This window comes from Lissotriton helveticus, chromosome 5_2, assembly GCF_964261635.1.
Source record: "Lissotriton helveticus chromosome 5_2, aLisHel1.1, whole genome shotgun sequence".
Classification (NCBI taxonomy): Eukaryota; Metazoa; Chordata; class Amphibia; order Caudata; family Salamandridae; genus Lissotriton; species Lissotriton helveticus.
In genome coordinates, this window is record NC_136066.1 from 8,348,028 (window position 1) to 8,367,278 (window position 19,251).

General features: G+C 49.7%; 1 protein-coding gene across 3 annotated transcripts in view; it reads left to right on the forward strand.

Moving 5' to 3' along the window:
* The window catches only part of LOC144761156 (ubiquitin-related modifier 1), a 77,653-nt gene extending 64,983 nt beyond the window's left edge, over window positions 1-12,670 (forward strand). For 2 of the 3 annotated variants that reach the window (XM_078646648.1, XM_078646647.1), the window contains exon 5: window positions 11,502-12,670. In XM_078646648.1, coding sequence (XP_078502774.1) covers window positions 11,502-11,570 — 69 coding nt within the window. In that variant the 3' untranslated portion in view covers window positions 11,571-12,670. The remainder of the gene's footprint in view (window positions 1-11,501) is intronic. The other variant, XM_078646649.1, reaches the window with a different exon arrangement.
* Window positions 12,671-19,251: the final 6,581 nt, after the last annotated feature.

Here is a 19,251-nt window from a genome sequence, read left to right on the forward strand (position 1 = left end):
GGAGCGGAGACCAAGTACATAGTCCACTATGTCTAGCTTAGGCTTTTTGAGAGGTAACTCCCATCCTTCCTTCACCAAACACAATGGACCCCTCACAGGGTGACCAAACAAAAGTTCAAAAGGGCTGTAGCCAACCCCCTTCTGTGGGACCTCTCTGTAAGCAAAGAGCAGGCAAGGTAAAAGAATGTCCCATTTCCGCCTGAGCTTCTCTGGTAATCCTTTTATCATGCCTTTTAGGGTCTTGTTAAATCTCTCCACAAGCCCATTGCACTGTGGATGGTAGGGGGTGGTAAATTTGTAGTTTACTCCACACTCCTTCCACATTGCTTTCAGATAGCTAGACATAAAGTTTGTGCCTCTATCTGATAGTACCTCCTTTGGGAAGCCCACTCTTGAGAAAACTGCAATGAGGGCTTTTGCCACCACAGGTGCTGTGGTGGTCCTCAGGGGAATAGCCTCTGGATACCTGGTGGCATGATCCACTACCACCAGTATAAATCTGTTCCCAGATGCTGTTTGGGGGTCCATTGGACCCACAATATCAATTCCAACTCTTTCAAAGGGGACCCCCACCACAGGTAGTGGTATTAGCGGGGCCTTTGTTGTGCCACCTGACTTACCACTGGCTTGGCAAGTGACACAGGAGCGACAAAACTCCTTGACATCTTCTGACATGTGAGGCCAGTGAAAGTGTGAAACAAGCCTGTCCCACGTCTTGTTCTGTCCTAAGTGTCCTGCAAGGGGAATATCATGGGCCAAGGTAAGAAGGAACCCCCTAAACTTCAGAGGTATAACCAACCTCCTGGTCATGCCAGGCTTGGGGTCTCTAGCCTCTGAGTAAAGGAGTCCATCGTCCCAATACACAGCATGGGTACCTTGGGCATCCCCAGCAGCCTCAGCAGCAGCCTGCTGTCTGAGGGGTTCAAGGGAAGGGCAATCTAATTGAGCCTGCCTCAGGTCTGCCCTGGAGGGTCCTCCTGTCCCCAGAAACTCAACCTGGTCAGGTTCAAGTTCCTCAGAGACAGTCTCCTCTTGGACTGCAGAATCAGTTTCCTCTGAAACTTGATCCTCAACCTGGGGCAAGGTGGAAGGCTCAGCCTTTCCTCTCTTGCTCCTCCTCTTGGGTTGTGGTTGGTCTATTGTTTCAAGATCCACCACTGGTTCAGGAAGGCACTTCTTAGCCTGGGACCTTGTCACTGCAAGGACATGGGCTGAAATCCCTAGCATTTCTGCATGAGTCCTGTACTCCACTTCTGACCAAACTGAGCTTTCAAGATCATTGCCTAACAGACAGTCTAATGGGAGATCTGCACTCACAACAACCTTCTTTAGGCCATCTACCCCTCCACAGGAGAAGTTCACAACTGCCACACTATGGGAAGTAGTGGAGTTGCTGGCGTTGGTCACTAGGTAACTTTCACCTAGTACAATTTGTCCAGGGTCCACAAAGTCAGGTGTCACCATTGTGACACTGGCACATGTGTCCCTGTAGGCCTGAGCCAGTTTCTCATTGATTAAAGGCGTCTGCCTATATTTGCCCAGGTTACTGGGGCTCACTGTAGTGGACAAAGTCAAGTCCACATCATATAGGAGAACTGCCTGAGTAGGGGTTCTGACTAGGCCAGATCCTACTTCAATACCCAGGGTCAACCCTGCTACACCCTTGGACTGTGTTCCACCACTGCTTACTGGACTAGGGGTTGCAGTTGCTTTAGGAGCTGCAGTGGTGGGGACTGGATTTGTCTTAGTGCATTCACTGCCCCAGTGTGAAACTGATTTGCAGGTATTACACCAAGGTTTCTTTGGGCCATTATTCTTCTTCTTCTTGTTTCCATTTTGGGAACCACCCTCCTTACTATTAGTTTGGGGGCCTGAAGACTTCTGGTCTTTTTCTTTATCTTTCTGATTTCCACCCTTCTGGTCTGTTTTCTTCTGGTCACCACCTTGGTTCTGGGGTTTCTGCTTAATCCTTGTTCTGACCCATTTGTCTGCCTTCTTTCCCAATTCTTGGGGAGAGGTCAGATCAGAGTCAATAAGGTATTGATGCAACAGCTGGTTTGTACAGTTATTAAGGATCTGCTCTCTCATGATAAGATTGTACAATCCTGTATAGTCTGAAACTTTACTTCCCTGCAACCAACCCTCCAGAGCCTTAGTGGCACAATCTACGAAATCAGTCCAGTCTTGAGTCTGTGCTTTTTGGGTGTCTCTGAACAACAACCTGTATTGCTCAGTGGTTAGGCCAAACCCTTCAATAAGAGCACTCTTCAAGACAGAGTAGTTTTTGGCATCCTCAGGTCTAACTGTGAGGAGCCTGTCCCTCCCTTTCTCAGAAAAGGAGTACCATAAAATTGCAGCCCACTGATCCTGAGGAACCTGCTGTACCATGCAGGCTCTCTCAAGAGCAGTCATCCATTTGTGGATGTCATCCCCTTCCTTGTAGGGGGCCACAATTGTTGTCAGGTTTCTATTATCATAGCTCCTGTCTTTTTCTCTAGGAATGTTGCTGCCACCAGTGGCATCTACGCCACACAATTTCCGCTCTCTTGCCAAGGCAAGTCTAGCTTGAGCCAAGGCTACCTCCTCCCTCTCTATTTGGAGTTTGACAGCCCTCATTCTGGCTCTATGCTCTATCTTCTGAGAGGCAGTCATACCTCTCTGAGATTCTCTTGAGGCACTAGAAATATGAGAGTCCCCTGAGGGAGATCTCACTCTTCTGTTGCCTGGGAGAATGTTATAGGGTCTGGGGAGGTGCTGGCCCTCTCCATTTCCCAGTAGGTCTAAGTTGGCCTGGTTAAGCCTGGCAACTAGGACCTGGCTACCCCTCTGATCCTGATCTTCTGGGTCCTCTACATCTGAGTCCTCCTCCCCCTCCTCTCCTTCTTCTCCTTCTTCCTCCTGAGGGGCATCAGTTACAGTGGGGTTCACTCCATCTCCTGACTCTAAGGTAACTTCATTCACCTTCTCTAGGTCATCCTGCTCTAGAATGGCTATCAGGATAGGACAGGTGGGACTTCTGCCCCTTTTTAACCCTCTTGAGATGCACAAGGCAATCAAGTCCTTTCGGGTTAATTTGTCATAGCTGGAAGTTGCCTTGGTAAGGTCAACTGTCGCAGGAGCAGACCCTGAGGCTTTTCCTGTGTCAGACATGACTCTAGTGTGGTGTAAGTGATGCACCTACCTAAACTAAGTGTTTCCCTACTGTACCTTGCTAGTGAGTTGTAGTCAGGGTGTGCTAATCCCTTTAATCTACAACTACTAAGTTCAGTAGAACTTAATATGCTAAGCTTTTGATTTATATGTACCTAGAGGTACTTGATGTGATCTTTCAATTTGATAAAAGATTGCAATGGTAAAACAACAGCAAGCTCAAATCCGCACCGCTGCTCACCAATGTGAGAAGTTGGCCTGATAGGTGATGTTTCCAATTCTGGAACCACCGATTATCAGACCAAACAATCCCTTATGGTGTCTGGTTGTAAGTCAACCTTATTAGACAAGCTATCCTAGGGGCAGCATGGACTAAGCAGCCTAAAGGCTAAACTTAAGAGGTCGTGTTAAGCGAGCTGTTTTACCACATACAATCCTGTAATATCAAATGAAAGGACACCACACAAGTATATATTATAAAAATATATGTGTTTATTACAAAAAACAATCCCCAGTACTCTTTATGAATAAAGGGGCACAAGCGTTAAATCAAAAGCACAGTTTAAACATACAAAGTTGCACAATTATGGATGAGGGCGGGGGGCCACTCAAACCATATACTAAACAAGTGGTATAAGAGATACCAATCGAACAGTGGTTAGGCCTAGGGCCTAGAGAATCGCTGGGAGCAGTCAGGACAAGCAGTGCTGAAGTCGGGAAAAGCCCGCGGGATTCGGGTGCAGTGCGGGAAGCGCACGCATGCACCAATGTTAACCAATGGTGCGTAAAAGTTGTAAAGTTAAAGTTTAAGGACACTTCCGCTGAACCTAGAGGAACAAAACTTAAGACACAGACCCTAGAGATGTGTACCAGTGTGGGAACACCGGCGGAGCAAAGTTACCTCACCCACAGGAAGCGGGTGCACAGGGTCGAAGTTGAGTCGGGTTTCGTCACGCAGGCTCTTGGTGCTTGAAGCTGAAAGGGCTGCAGGCGGGGTGAAAGAGAAGTGTCCGGTGGAGTCCAAGGGTGGACTCGAGTCGAAAAGTACCTGAAAGCAGAGGGGACAGAGTCTGGGTCACTCAGCAGTGACCAGGGTGGAACCAGGACGGAACCAGGCAATGTCGGGCGCAATCAGGTGGTCGTCGAGGAGCTTCTCTCCGCTGTCACGTGGGCTCTGGGGCATCTGCGACGTCCAGGAGCGGGTCACGATCTGTCCCACGAGGGCTCTCACCGTCGGCGCAGTCGGCTTCAAGTTTGGAGCAAACAACACTTGGCAAGAGCAATCCACGCGGAACCGGGAGATTGCTTCTCACTCGAACCAGGAGGGTCAGAGTGGGGGCTCCTTTTCAGGGGAGCTGGTGCAAGTCTGGGGTAACCAGAATCACAAGTCGTCTTCGTAGTTTCGTCGGCACAGGGACCACTAGCCAGCTGGCAAGTGACCGGGACAACGCGTTGAGCCAAATGGAGCAGAAGGGCCCCACGCAGCACTCGTCGAGTGTGGAGGGCTGAACTTCGGTGCAAGAGTGGCTCTGGGTGGGGGCTTCTCAAACCCCGGTGTACAACTTCGAGGGTCACTCGTGGGCTGCACGGTCAGCGTCTCGTGGTCAATTCAAGATGGCGTGCCCCACGCTTCCGGTCGCCTCCACGGGTCTCAGCTCTGCAGGGACTGTGGATCGGGCTGTTGGAAGGCAGGCAAGCTTGATCTCGTCGATCTCTGTCGCTCGAGTTCCGGCGGGAACTGCAACAAAGCAGACGTCGATGGCTGGATGGTGCCTGTTTGCACAGGGTGGTCACTCCTTGACCACAAGGGAGATTCTTCGGACTTCCTCGTTGAGTAGGAGGTCCAAGGGTCCAGAGTTTCGTTTCTTATGTTTCTTCAGGAAATCTAAAGTGCATTGGCACTGCTCCCACTCTTATTCGAATCTGGGGGGCGTGATTACCTGCTAGGTCCCCCCCTATGGGTGGGACCCAGCAAGTGGGTGGATACACCCCCTTCCTTTGATCCAGGCCGCCCTGGCACGAGGGCTGGAGTGCCCCAGAACCGGTTTGGCCGGATTATGCAAGGGGCAGCCTTGTGCGCCCCAAGCAGTGTCTGGTTTCTTTCAGACCTCCCTGCTACAATCCACTATCTCCTGTCTGGAGGGTGGTAAAACCCCCCTGCGACAGGAAACCCTTTGTCCAGGCCCCATTTGGCTGAGTTTCGGTCAGCTGCAGGGGGTCAGACTCGTGTCTGTGGCAGAGGCATCCATTTTGTGGATCTAAGGCCCTTTTAGAAATTAACCGCATTTAAGTAAAGTAACATGTCTTACCCCTCTAGAGGGGTGGAATGCTATCCCTGTCGCCAGAACTGGCGAGGGGATAGTATTCCAAATCGTATGACACCTTACACGACATGTTTTGATAAAGCCAAACCAAAGTTGCTATATAACCGCGAGGATTATAAGGCACTTAATAGTATATGGTATGGCATTATCCTGAAACAGCTTAGGGATTTGTTCCCGACGGCTGCAGACAGGCTCAGCTCATGCTAGAGCTCCATCTCACATTAAACCACGCACTCTGCCTCCAGGATTGATGAGGCCTTCCATAGGAGTGGCTCACAGGTTTATATGTGTCCAGATATAGGTTTAGATATAGGTATACTATATCTAAGCAAGGGGTGATTACACCACCTTACCCCAGCTGAGTGATCAGCCAGTTGTGTCAATTTAAGAACCAGCCAGGGGTGGCAAAAGATATGCTGCAGCCCCTGGTAGGCCTTGGTGGCACCTATGCCCTGGGCACCTATAGTGCATTATACAGGGGCTGACAAGGAGTCCATTTCCAATTGTGGTATGTACCTATAGCACATGTATTAGTAATTTAGTGAGAGAACAGCAGGCTGGGGGTCTGATCAGCAGGCCCACAGCCTCAGTAGTCGCAAACCAGTGAAGCAAAAAGCAAAAATTTGGGATGACCATAGGATAGCAGACCCTACTCTCCTACACATATCCACTACTCAAATTACTTCATATTTTACTATACTAATTTTCAACACTAATCCTGTATGAGTTCCGGAGTGGCGTGCTACTCGCCAGAAAAGCGCGTCAACATCCATAAGGGATAACAAGTGCTATATGCATGCAAACCTTTCTTCCCCTTTTATCCCTCCGCTATCCTTCCCACTCCAAATAACTGACTAATATCCACCACTGAAATTACTTCCATATTTCACCATATTAATTCACCACTAATCCTTTATGGGCTTCCTGAATAGCATGTTTCAACACCCCATCAGGGGTAACAAGCGCTATATAAATACAAACCTTTTTTCCTCCTCTATCCTTCTGCTATCATTCCAAATCCAAATAACTGACTAACCTATCCACCACTTAAAATGTACTTGCATGTTTCACTATACTAATTCAACACTAATCCTCTATGGGTCCCGGAGTAGCGTGCTACCCGCCGAAAAAGCATTTTGACGCCGCCTCAGGGGTAGTAAGCGCTATATAAATGTAATTACAATACAACCACAAAGAGGATTCTGTGGGCTGATCCCTTTAGAACAAAGACTTTTGAGTTCTTTATCTAAATCATCTCTTACACTAAATGGAACCCCCCTAAGATTGTGTTTAACTGGTATAGCTCCACCCTTTACAACTATTTTATGTTTAAAGCCTTTAATTTTTCCTAATGCGTTCCCAAAAACCTCTGGAAACTTATCCTTCCAACCCTGACTATTTTCTTCATTCCCAACAACCAACACCTGTTCTTGGGCACCTGGCTAACGTAACATGGCAAAAAGTCCCTGGTGAAACCATCCCAAAATGGTGAGCCCTTTGACAGCAACATATATTTTTCTCTTGATCCTTCTGTCTTTGAAAAACCAACTCCTCTTCGAAAAATCCCCCAAACTCAATTTTATGTCCTTCATAGGACACTGGTGACCTGTCATGAGGAGAAAGACTTTGAGACCCATGCCAAACGTCATCAAATAGTTTTTGTGTTATCATTGTTATTCTATTTATCACCCCTAAGGAATTGGTTAACCCATTTCATTGAAAATAACAGGGCGTCCGATGCCAAAACAGCACTCTGCACCCGGCCGCCCTAGTGATACTGAGGGAGCCCCTTTGGTGCTGTCTTGAACCCCCATTTGCCCTGACCTTAAGTCCAGGAGCTTTGCTCCCACAACCTTGTGGCCTGCTCGTAAGCATCCACCAACCAGAGGCACATTGGATAACATTGGGCTTCTGCACTCTGCACCCGGCCGCCCTAGTGCTGCTGAGGGTGTAACAAGAGTCCATCCTTGACCCTGGAAGACCCCTGAGTCTAATTTCAGAAACCCAACTCCCACAACAAAGTACAAATAACACTATTTTTTTTAGTTCAAGTGTTTTTATTAAAATATAAAGTGTACAAATCAAACGTTATATAAACATAATTTTCCAATAGGACAACATTGACTGTTTTTCTATGAAGTTTCCAAGTGTGGGGTTGGAAAATCTATAACCGTCTCTAAAACTGTAACCAAAAACAAAAACGCTTACTTATTTGTTTACAGGAAATGTCCCAGTGCAGTGTCCAGGTATACTACACTGTGTAAGAAAAGTAATCTACTTGACATTCTATTGAAGAGCCAATACAAAGTATATGTCCAATATTTCAAAGCATTGCATTACTAGTAGCTCTACTGTAATCAAACCAAAGTATATACACAACTGCAATTCCAACCTGTGTTATTACTGAAAAGTAAAAATCACTTACCTGTGCCAGGCTTGCTTGGTTCTAAAATAAAGCAACAGTATATTTTTTTCTACAAAAACAATGGGCTAGAGTTCAGTTTTTGAGTGTGTGAATTCATTTGCTGACTGAGTGTGTACATCAAATGCTTACCACTGTCCTCTGATACTGCCTTACTGCTCGACCAAGCGACCACAAATAGAGAGTAAGGTACTATCTACTTTTACCTCTGCCTACCTTTGGGGTTCAACTGGACTATGTGCATAGTCCAGTTACTTTGGTATAGTATATACAGAGCCAGCTTCCTACAGGGTCACCTCACGGAATCATTGTGGCTACTTGTACATGTGGTGCTTCCAAGTTCTGTGAATAAAGTGAACGTCCCAGAACCCAAAGGTTCCCCAGCTGCCCTAGGTTTTTTGAGCTGCTGCCTATGACCCTCTGACTGCCAGCTACATTGATCTGCTGCTCCTTCCCGCATGTGCTACCAAAGACACCATAGGTGCCTGCCGCTGAACCAGTACTTCACAGGCCCACCCTTCAGGAGCAGACCCTTATCTCCTTCCCGCTCTCGGCCTCCTCAGGCTAATATCCAGCGACTCCCTTCTTTTATATGTGACCCAGGCAGGTCCGGTGCAACGCATGCGCTCCTCCTCTCATGCCACGAAGAGGATCGTCAGCCTCACTGCTGGTCAATTTCTGCAAAACCTTGCTCCATACCACACTACTAGTCAGGTTCTGCGCACCGTTGTTCTGGACCTTACTACTGGTCAGGTTCTGCGAACCCCACTGTCCTGTACCTCAATGCTGGTCAGTTTCTGCGATCCCCACTGTCCCATACCTCACTACTGGTCAGTTTCTGCAAACCCCACTGTTCCATACCTCACTACTGGTCAGGTTCTTTGGACCCCGCTGTTCCGTACCTCACTACTCGTCAGTTTCTGCAAACCCTTGTTCAGTACCTCACTACTGGTCAGTTTCTGCAAACCCTTGTTCCGTACCTCACTACTGCTCAGGTTCTGTGAAACCTGCTGTCCCGTACCTTGCTACTGGTCAGGTTCTGCGAACCCTGCTGTTTCATACCTCGCTGCCGGTGAGTTTCTGCTATCCCCGCTGTCCCGTACTTCACTACTGGTCAGGTTCTGTGAACCCCGCTGTTCCGTCCCTCACTACAGGTCAGGTTCTGCGAACCCCGTTGTTCCATACCTCACTGCTGGTCACTTTCTGCGATCCCCACTGTTCCATACCTCAGTACTGGTCTGTTTCTACGAGCCCTCGTTCCGTACCTCACTACTGGTCAGTTTCTGTGAACCCTTATTCCGTACCTCGCTACTGGTCAGTTTCTGCGAACCCCACTGTTCCGTATCTCACTACTGGTCAGGTTCTGCGAACTCCGCTGTCCTGTACCTCACTACTGGTCAGTTTCTGCGAACCCCACTGTTCCATACCTCACTACTGGTCAGTTTCTGTGAACCCTTGGTTCGTACCTCACTACTGGTCAGGTTCTGTGAACCCTTGTTCTGTAACACAGCTCAACCACTGCTGCACTTGCCATGGAGTACCGTAGGGTGGCCATCACAGGACGGACTAGTGCAGCTTAACTGGCCACAGAGTACCGTAGGGTAGCCATCACAGGACAGATATGCGCAGCTTGACTGGCCACAGAGTCCAGTAGGGTCGCCGTCACAGGACGGACTAGTGCAGCTTGACTGGCCACAGAGTACCTTAGGGTGGCCGTCACAGGACGGACTAGCGCAGCTTGACTGGCCACAGAGTACCTTAGGGTGGCCGTCACAGGACGGACAAGCGCAGCTTGACTGGCCACAGAGTCCAGTAGGCTGGCCGTCACAGGATGGACTAGCGCAGCTTGACTGGCCACAGAGTACCGTAGGGTGGCCGTCACAGGACGGACAAGCGCAGCTTGACTCGTCACAGAGTCCAGTAGGGTGGCAGGAATAGAACGGACTAGCGCAGCTTGACTGGCCAAAGAGTCCAGTAGGGTGGCTGTCACAGGACGGACAAGCGCAGCTTGACTGGCAACAAAGTCCACTATGGTGGGCGTCACAGGACGGACAAGCGCAGCTTGACTGGCCAAAGAGTCCAGTAGGGTGGCTGTCACAGGACGGACAAGCGCAGCTTGACTGGCAACAAAGTCCAGTATGGTGGGCGTCACAGGATGGACTAGCGTAGCTTGACTGGCCACAGAGTACCGTAAGGTGGCGGTCACAGGACGGACTGGTGCAGCTTGACTGGCCACAGAGTCCAGTAAGGTGGCCGTCACTGGACGGACAAGCGCAGCTTGACTGGCAACAAAGTCCAGTAGGGTGCGCGTCACAGGACGGACAAGCGCAGCTTGACTGGCCACAGAGTCCAGTAGGGTGGCCGTCATAGGACGGACTAGCGCAGCTTGACTGGCCACAGAGTACAGTAGGGTGGCCGTCATAGGACGGACTAGCGTAGCTTGACTGGCCACAGAGTACCGTAAGGTGGCGGTCACAGGACGGACTAGCGCAGCTTGACTGGTCACAGAGTACCGTAGGGTGGCCATCACAGGATGGACAAGCGCAGCTTGACTGGTCACAGAGTACAGTAGGGTGGCCATCACAGGAGGGACAAGCGCAGCTTGACTGGCCACAGAGTACCGTAGGGTGGCCGTCACAGGACAGACTAGCGCAGCTTGACTGGCCACAGAGTACAGTAGGGTGGCCGTCTCAGGACAGACTAGCGCAGCTTGGGCAGGTACTGGCGCTCTCCCTAGAGTGCTACAAGGCTGGGTAAGCCTTCCCTCCTTTCGAAATTAAATGATTTAAATCTCACTCTACGACGTCCAAATTACTTTCTGTGGCTGCACCATTTCTGTGGAACTCACTCTTTGAAAACCTGAGAAGCAAAAAAAAGCATTATTTCATTTAGAAAAATTGTGAACATTTTACTTTTCAGTCTCCACCTAAATGTTTACATCACCTTTCCCCCACTTGAAGAGATGGTCAGTCTGTACATCCTTTGACTGCCCCCCTCACCTTCTCCCGACAGGCCTTTCATCTAAGCTCTCTCCTCACCACTTCATTTCCCTGTCCTACAGTATCTGGTCTCCGCTCCCTCCTTTATTGCTTCTTTCCTCATCACGCTTGGTTCCTGAGGATCATGCTCACCTGCCTCCCTGCCTGTCCGTTACCCGCCCACCCCTTCTTTCGCCTTGTTTTTTCAACCTCTCTAACGGTTACATTCTTATTACTGCTTTATGTATCTTTAATGGAATCGTGAGAATAAAGTGATTGTCCATTGCAAAGTGCGCTGATCCCCTTTGGTCAGTAAATACATACATAAATAATTGATTGACAGGACATTATTTCCTTGGGATGTCATTGGTGGCTTCTTTTGTTCTTGTTTGCTGTCAGTGGGTCTGTTCTTGTTTGGTAGGATGTTACTGGTTGTGCCATTGTTACCTTTCATTGCTTGTGGTATGTCCTGACTGCTCGCTTCTTCGCATGGCCCTGTCATGTGTTGAGCACTGGCTTCTCTGGGCTGTCCTTAGCTGGGTGTCAGTTTATTTCTTCTGTTTTTTTGTGGTTGTTTATTTCAAGAATAACGGTGTTCCTATCTTGTCTTGTCTTCTTTCCTCCCAGGGAGAGTTGGACTATACCCTGCAGAACCAGGACAATGTTGTCTTCATTTCCACTTTACATGGAGGTTAATCGCCGAGAGACACTTTTGACTCAAATCAAAAAACATATAAAGGTGAAGATGGCCGATGGTATGCCAAGCCTGCCTTCCTCGAGTTGCCTCTACTCCAGACACGCTTTCTTCCTCCAGGTGCCTTTCTTTGTTTTGAAGACCACCCTTCATCTTAAGACTCGTCCTATCAGGGGCACTTTTTGCGTCAAGACCCGTATGCCTCCGAGGCTAATCTTTACTCTGTATCGCGTTCCTGAGGTCCTTCCAAACCCCAGGCAAGGCTCACCCTAAGGTGAAACTTCTGCATCACAAGGTGTTCCTGACATGATATCTGTCCATGAGACAGGCCCCTTGCCCACCCAGGGTTCGTTTTGTTTGTCTGAGATCAGTCTTTCTCCCAAGTTAGTTGTGCCCGGAGTGCTTCCTGTTTCTGGTCTATCCTGGCCACAAGATTGGTCTTGCCTTGATGCCTGTTTTCCAGCGCCTGTCCTCCTTTTTTATAAGCCCACTTTGGCCCCCAAAGTAGGGCGGGGGGTCATGTGGGACTTCTAAAACCTCTGTCAGTACAAGAGTGCAGTGGTGTGATTGAATCGCTGGAACCCTTGTGACCGTGGAATGAAGCATGCGTGTTTTTCAGTGCAAAGCGATGGGGCAGGAGAGTTCTCGATTGGCAATAAAGTTTGACCCCATATGCTGTGCTGCAAGGAAGCCATTTCATGTCTTGGAGCGTGCTTGCAATTCTATCCCTTGGTCTGAGTTGAAGACGTTGACTTTGCATTGGAGGGCCCTTGGGCCAGTTTTGTCTGATGAGAGTTCAGCACCGAGGATTCTCGCGAGAAAGAGGAGTCTGCCTCAATATTTCCTTCATCGAGGGAATTCGTATGTCAAAGACCTGTAGATGTGCCTTCGGAGAGAAAGGAACCAGAAAGGAACCTCGCCTTCTCAGTTAGTCTGCCTTCACCAAACATTTGTTTTCAACTATTCTCTGATTTTCCCAGTCATACCGTTTCTAAAGACTATTCTTACACTTATTTTATTCAGCCATAAAAAGAAACATCATCAATGGTCTTTGTTGAATAATAATAAACATTGATTTCTTTAGAAGTAAAGCAATTAACAATACTATGACTCCGCACCTAATATAACTATTCCGAGGTCTTACTAGTAACTTCTTGTACTGTTCGCTACATTATTTGTACATGGGGACGCCTCTTTGCTGGGGCCGCTGCGCACTTTATAAGTCAGCCTAATATAATATAACATAACATGCATTTCAATTACTGTGAGAAATGGCGTTATTGGTTGAGGGGGTTGGGACCCCCATTCAGGCAACATCCAGAATCCTTCTCAGGGTGAACCAGAGAAGTCACCAAAGGAGCCGGTGCTCCTCCTTCTTGTGGCTTGACACAATAGCAGGCCGGCTTAACTTAGAGGTACTATGTTAAGCATCTATGCAGCATACAACCTGTAATAAAGTAGAACAACATAAGAAAACCCCCACACCAAATTAGAAATCTAGAGTAAACCTTAATAAATAAAATGAGACCAAAATGACAAAAATCCAATCAGTAAAAATGGAGATATGCATTTTCAAAGGTTTAAGTAAAAGCACTATGGTCGTGCTAGACCAGGCCAAAGCCACAGGTTCTGGCCGACCGCTATGGAGTGCCGGCCGGATACAGGGACCATGTTAGTCCCGCTGAAAAAGTTACCTTCTCAAAGTCCAGCACTTAGAGTACCAAACTTCAGCGTTTCACAGGAGGAGCTTAACTGATGAGTCCGAGGTCTAGAGAGGCATTTTCTAGGGATCAGGAACTCGCTCTCGCAGAGGCCATCAGGGCTCAGGCAGGTCCAGAAAGGGCCAGTTGCAGTGGGTCAGCTTGGCAGTTGCAGGGAGGTGTTCAGAGATTGTTGTGAGAACAGGAGGTCAGCCATCTTCCCCCTTGTAGTCATTCTGATAGTCCTGGGTTCAAGGAGATGGTCCTCTCCCTTTCAAACAGGACAATCCCCTGGTAGCAGCAGGGCAGTCCTCTGGGGTACAAGGCAGGCCTCAAGCAGCAGGGCAGTCCTCTGGGGTACAAGGCAGGCCTCAAGCAGCAGGGCAGTCCTCTGGAGTACAAGGCAGGCCTCAAGCAGCAGGGCAGTCCTCTGGAGTACAAGGCAGGCCTCAAGCAGCAGGGCAGTCCTCTGGAGTACAAGGCAGGCCTCAAGCAGCAGGGCAGTCCTCTGGGGTACAAGGCAGGCCTCAAGCAGCAGGGCAGTCCTCTGAAGAACAAGGCAGGCCACACGCAGCAGGGCAGTCCTCTGGAGTACAAGGCAGGCCTCAAGCAGCAGGGCAGTCCTCTGGAGTACAAGGCAGGCCTCAAGCAGCAGGGCAGTCCTCTGGAGTACAAGGCAGGCCTCAAGCAGCAGGGCAGTCCTCTGGAGTACAAGGCAGGCCTCAAGCAGCAGGGCAGTCCTCTCTGAAACAAGGCAGGCCTCAAGCAGCAGGACAGTCCTCTGGAGTACAAGGCAGGCCTCAAGCAGCAGGGCAGTCCTCTGAAGTACAAGGCAGGCCTTAAGCAGCAGGGCAGTCCTCTGGAGTACAAGGCAGGCCACAAGCAGCAGGGCAGTCCTCTGGAGTACAAGGCAGGCCTCAAGCAGCAGGGCAGTCCTCTGGAGTACAAGGCAGGCCTCAAGCAGCAGGGCAGTCCTCTGAAGTACAAGGCAGGCCTTAAGCAGCAGGCCAGTCCTCTGGAGTACAAGGCAGGCCACAAGCAGCAGGGCAGTCCTCTGGAGTACAAGGCAGGCTTCAAGCAGCAGGGCAGTCCTCTGAAGTACAAGGCAGGCCTTAAGCAGCAGGGCAGTCCTCTGGAGTACAAGGCAGGCCTCAAGCAGCAGGGCAGTCCGCTGAAGAACAAGGCAGGCCTCAAGCAGCAGGGCAGTCCGCTGAAGAACAAGGCAGGCCTCAAGCAGCAGGGCTGACCTCTGGAGTACAAGGCAGGCCTCAAGCAGCAGGGCAGTCCTCTGGAGCACAAGGAAGGCCTCAAGCAGCAGGGCAGTCCTCTGGAGTACAAGGCAGGCCTTAAGCAGCAGGGCAGACCTCTGGAGTACAAGGCAGGCCTCAAGCAGCAGGGCAGTCCTCTGAGAAACAAGGCAGGCCTCAAGCAGCAGGGCAGTCCTCTGGAGTACAAGGCAGGCCACAAGCAGCAGGGCAGTCCTCTGGAGTACAAGGCAGGCCTCAAGGAGCAGGGCAGTCCTCTGAAAAACAAGGCAGGCCTCAAGCAGCAGGGCAGTCCCCTGAGAAACAAGGCAGGCCTCAAGCAGCAGGGCAGTCCTCAGAGAAACAAGGCAGGCCTCAAGCAGCAGAGCAGTCCTCTGGAGTACAAGGCAGGCCTCAAGCAGCATGGGAGACCTCTGAGAAACAAGGCAGGCCTCAAGCAGCAGGGCAGACCTCTGAGAAGCAAGGCAGGCCTCAAGCAGCAGGGCAATCCTCTGGAGTACAAGGCAGGCCTCAAGCAGCAGGGCAGACCTCTGAGAAGCAAGGCAGGCCTCAAGCAGCAGGGCAGTCCTCTGAGAAACAAGGCAGGCCTCAAGCAGCAGGACAGTCCTCTGAGAAACAAGGCAGGCCTCAAGCAGCAGGGCAGTCCTCTGAGAAACAAGGCAGGCCTCAAGCAGCAGGACAGTCCTCTGAAGTACAAGGCAGACCTCAAGCAGCAGGGCAGTCCTCTGAAGAACAAGGCAGGCCTCAAGCAGCAGGCCAGTCCTCTGGAGTACAAGGCAGGCCTCAAGCAGCAGGGCAGTCCTCTGGAGTACAAGGCAGGCCTCAAGGAGCAGGGCAGTCCTCTGGAGTACAAGGCAGGCCTCAAGCAGCAGGGCAGTCCTCTGAGAAACAAGGCAGGCCTCAAGCAGCAGGACAGTCCTCTGAGAAACAAGGCAGGCCTCAAGCAGCAGGGCAGTCCTCAGAGAAACAAGGCAGGCCTCAAGCAGCAGGGCAGTCCTCTGGAGTACAAGGCAGGCCTCAAGCAGCAGGGCAGTCCTCTGAGAAACAAGGCAGGCCTCAAGCAGCAGGACAGTCCTCTGAAGTACAAGGCAGGCCTCAAGCAGCAGGCCAGTCCTCTGGAGTACAAGGCAGGCCTCAAGCAGCAGGGCAGTCCTCTGGAGTACAAGGCAGGCCTCAAGCAGCAGGGCAGTCCTCTGAGAAACAAGGCAGGCCTCAAGCAGCAGGGCAGTCCTCTGAAGAACAAGGCAGGCCTCAAGCAGCAGGGCAGTCCTCTGAGAAGCAAGGCAGGCCTCAAGCAGCAGGGCAGTCCTCTGAGAAACAAGGCAGACCTCAAGCAGCAGGGCAGTCCTCTGAGAAACAAGGCAGGCCTCAAGCAGCAGGGCAGTCCTCTGAAGAACAAGGCAGGCCTCAAGCAGCAGGGCAGTCCTCTGAGAAGCAAGGCAGGCCTCAAGCAGCAGGGCAGTCCTCTGAGAAACAAGGCAGGCCTCAAGCAGCAGGGCAGTCCTCTGGAGTACAAGGCAGGCCTCAAGCAGCTGGGCAGTCCTCTGGGGTACAAGGCAGGCCTCAAGCAGCAGGGCAGTCCTGTGGAGAACAAGGCAGGCCTCAAGCAGCAGGGCAGTCCTCTGGAGAACAAGGCAGGCCTCAAGCAGCAGGGCAGTCCTCTGAAGAACAAGGCAGGCCACACGCAGCAGGACAGTCCTCTGGAGTACAAGGCAGGCCTCAAGCAGCAGGCCAGTCCTCTGGAGTACAAGGCAGGCTTCAAGCAGCATGGCAGTCCTCTGAGAAACAAGGCAGGCCTCAAGCAGCAGGGCAGTCCTCTGAGAAACAAGGCAGGCCTCAAGCAGCAGGGCCGTCCTCTGGAGTACAAGGCAGGCCACAAGCAGCAGGGCAATCCTCTGGAGTACAAGGCAGGCCTCAAGGAGCAGGGCAGTCCTCTGGAGTACAAGGCAGGCCTCAAGCAGCAGGGCAGACCTCTGAGAAACAAGGCAGGCCACAAGCAGCAGGGCAGTCCTCTGAGAAACAAGGCAGGCCTCAAGCAGCAGGGCAGTCCTCTGAGAAACAAGGCAGGCCTCAAGCAGCAGGGCCGTCCTCTGGAGTACAAGGCAGGCCACAAGCAGCAGGGCAATCCTCTGGGGTACAAGGCAGGCCTCAAGCAGCAGGGCAGTCCTCTGGAGTACAAGGCAGGCCTCAAGCAGCAGGGCAGTCCTCTGAGAAACAAGGCAGGCCACAAGCAGCAGGGCAGTCCTCTGGAGTACAAGGCAGGCTTCAAGCAGCAGGGCAGTCCTCTGGATACAAGGCAGTCCTTCTGTAGTCTTCCCCAGACCCAGGAGTGTACTGAGGAGTTGGTCTGAGAGTCCAGCCTTAAAGTGGAAGAAACTTCTGGAGCCCCCTCTCCCCCCCAATGCTTCTGGAATTCACTTCCTCCCCTACCCAGGCCCCAAGGTACCTGGGGTGACAAAAGCTTGGTGTCATGATTTTTGTGAGTGCTGAGGCAGCACCTTTAAATGTAAGTGAGGCTCAAAACGGCTCCACCCGTCTCATGCTGGCCGGATTGCTCTCTCCTAGCTACGCCGAGGTCCTATTGTTCACTGTCTGGGCCAAATGCACATTCCTGATGGGGGAACAATTAACAGGCAGATGCAGCTGGACTCTCATGGAAGGCCTCAAAGTTTAGGGCAAGAAAGTGTCAATTGCCTACAAGTGGCATTTTCAATTTTTTTATCTAAAATCTGCCTTTACTGTTAAAAAGGATTTTAAATTACAATTAATTTGAGTCCAAAAAGAATATTTCTACCTACTTCCAATCAAACATTAGCACTTATTAAATGTAATAAGGTAATTCGATATTATCCTAAGGGAGAGGTACGCCTTACTCTAGTGAAGAGCTAATTTAGGAGTTTTCCATTACCAGGACATGTAAGACTTGAAAGTACATCTCCAACTTTTTAAATACAGTGCCCCCTGTCCTGACGGCTGTTTAGAACCTACCTTAGGGGGGCTTATCTGTACTAAAAGGGAGGTTTAGGCCTTGCAAAGGTTTATTTTGCCAGGTCGAATTAGCAGTTTAAATCTGAACCCAGGCTGCAATGGCAGGCCAGAGACATGCTTCAAATGGCTACATGACTGGGAGGCAAAATAAGGGCTGCAGGCCCTCTAGTGCAAAAAGAACAATTGATGGACAGACTGTGAGCGCTTGCAATGTTCAACACTCTGTCCATCATCCCCTTTGGTTTTGCTTTGCAGGCCCACTCGTAGCATTTAATTTACTGCCCGAATGGCCGTGGTACCATATACGAGGGACTTGCACATACATTTAATGCACCAATCGGGTGTATGCCAATCGTACTATTTTGTAAGGAGTGAACATACGCACTTTAGCACTGGTTAGCAGTGGTAAAGTGGCCAGAGCCCTACAAACCAACAAAAACAGGTTCCGAAAACAAGAGGGGTGAAGGCAAAACGTTTAGGGGTTACCCTCCAGAGAGGGCCGTGTCCAACAATTACAAACCAAAAAAAGATCTTAGGTTCTTGACCCCTGTATGCATCGAATAATACTTAAGCAAAAACTGAAGAAACGTGCCTCTCGGGTATCTGAAATATATATTCTTTATTGCTTTATTTCTAGACTAGGTTGGAAAATCCTTCATAAGGCAACCTGTGTCCACTACTCCAAGGATTTACCACTGCAACCCTAGCAACGGTGCAATTAATTTTATAAAGTATTTTTCTTTTTGAGTAAACAATGTTGACAACACTCTCTTAAGCAAATAGTTTTTTCAAATTAAAGTGGACTGAAAACTTTGAAAGACAGCTGCTCCCTAGTGCTAAACGCTCAAAGTGGCATTTCAAATTTATACATTTCTTTTAACTTATATTTGATTTAATTCAGCTTTTAGTTTGTATATCCTATTCTGCCCAATCTGTAAGAGTTGATTGTACTTTCATCATACACATACTGCTCTAAAGACGATTACAAGCAGGTAAAATACATGATAAAGGTGTTCCTATATTATGCATTCTACATATGCCTTTCACACCAGTAAATACATATTCTAAGCTGCATGCCCCACTTTCAAATTCTTCAAAGCCCTCAATAAACATAAAAATTACAATTTAGATAATAGGAAGGGAGATATTAAAACTCCTTTTCGATAAGAGCTAAATAGGCATTTCAAGTCCTACAAATCCTTTAATTTGGAGACTCAAGATCTCCGTGCTGGCTAGAGATATGTTTGTCAAAGTGGGCTGGAACGAATTTAAGGAACTTTGAATGCCATGAAGTGGTGGAGGGTGAACCTCACGGCTCTTGACGCTGACAGAAGTGGAACAGTGGCCTTTCCGGAGCTTCAAGGGCCTTTGAGAGCACGAGGTTCAGATGGAGTCCAGATCCAGTGAGAACGGGTGGATCACAGATCAGATGGACTCCAGATCCAGTGAGAATGGGTGGATCACAGATCAGATAGAGTCCAGATCCAGTGAGAATGGGTGGATCACAGATCAAATGGAGTCCAGGTCCAGTGAGAACGGGTGGATCACAGATCAGATGGAGTCCAGGTCCAGTGAGAATGGGTGGATCACAGATCAGATGGAGTCCAGATCCAGTAAGAATGGATAGATCACATTGTACTTTATTTATTTATTTATTTATTCATTCAGTGAGTGTTTTCTATAGCTCGAACAAGACCCATTCTTGGGTGTCAGAGCGCTTTACAGTTCAA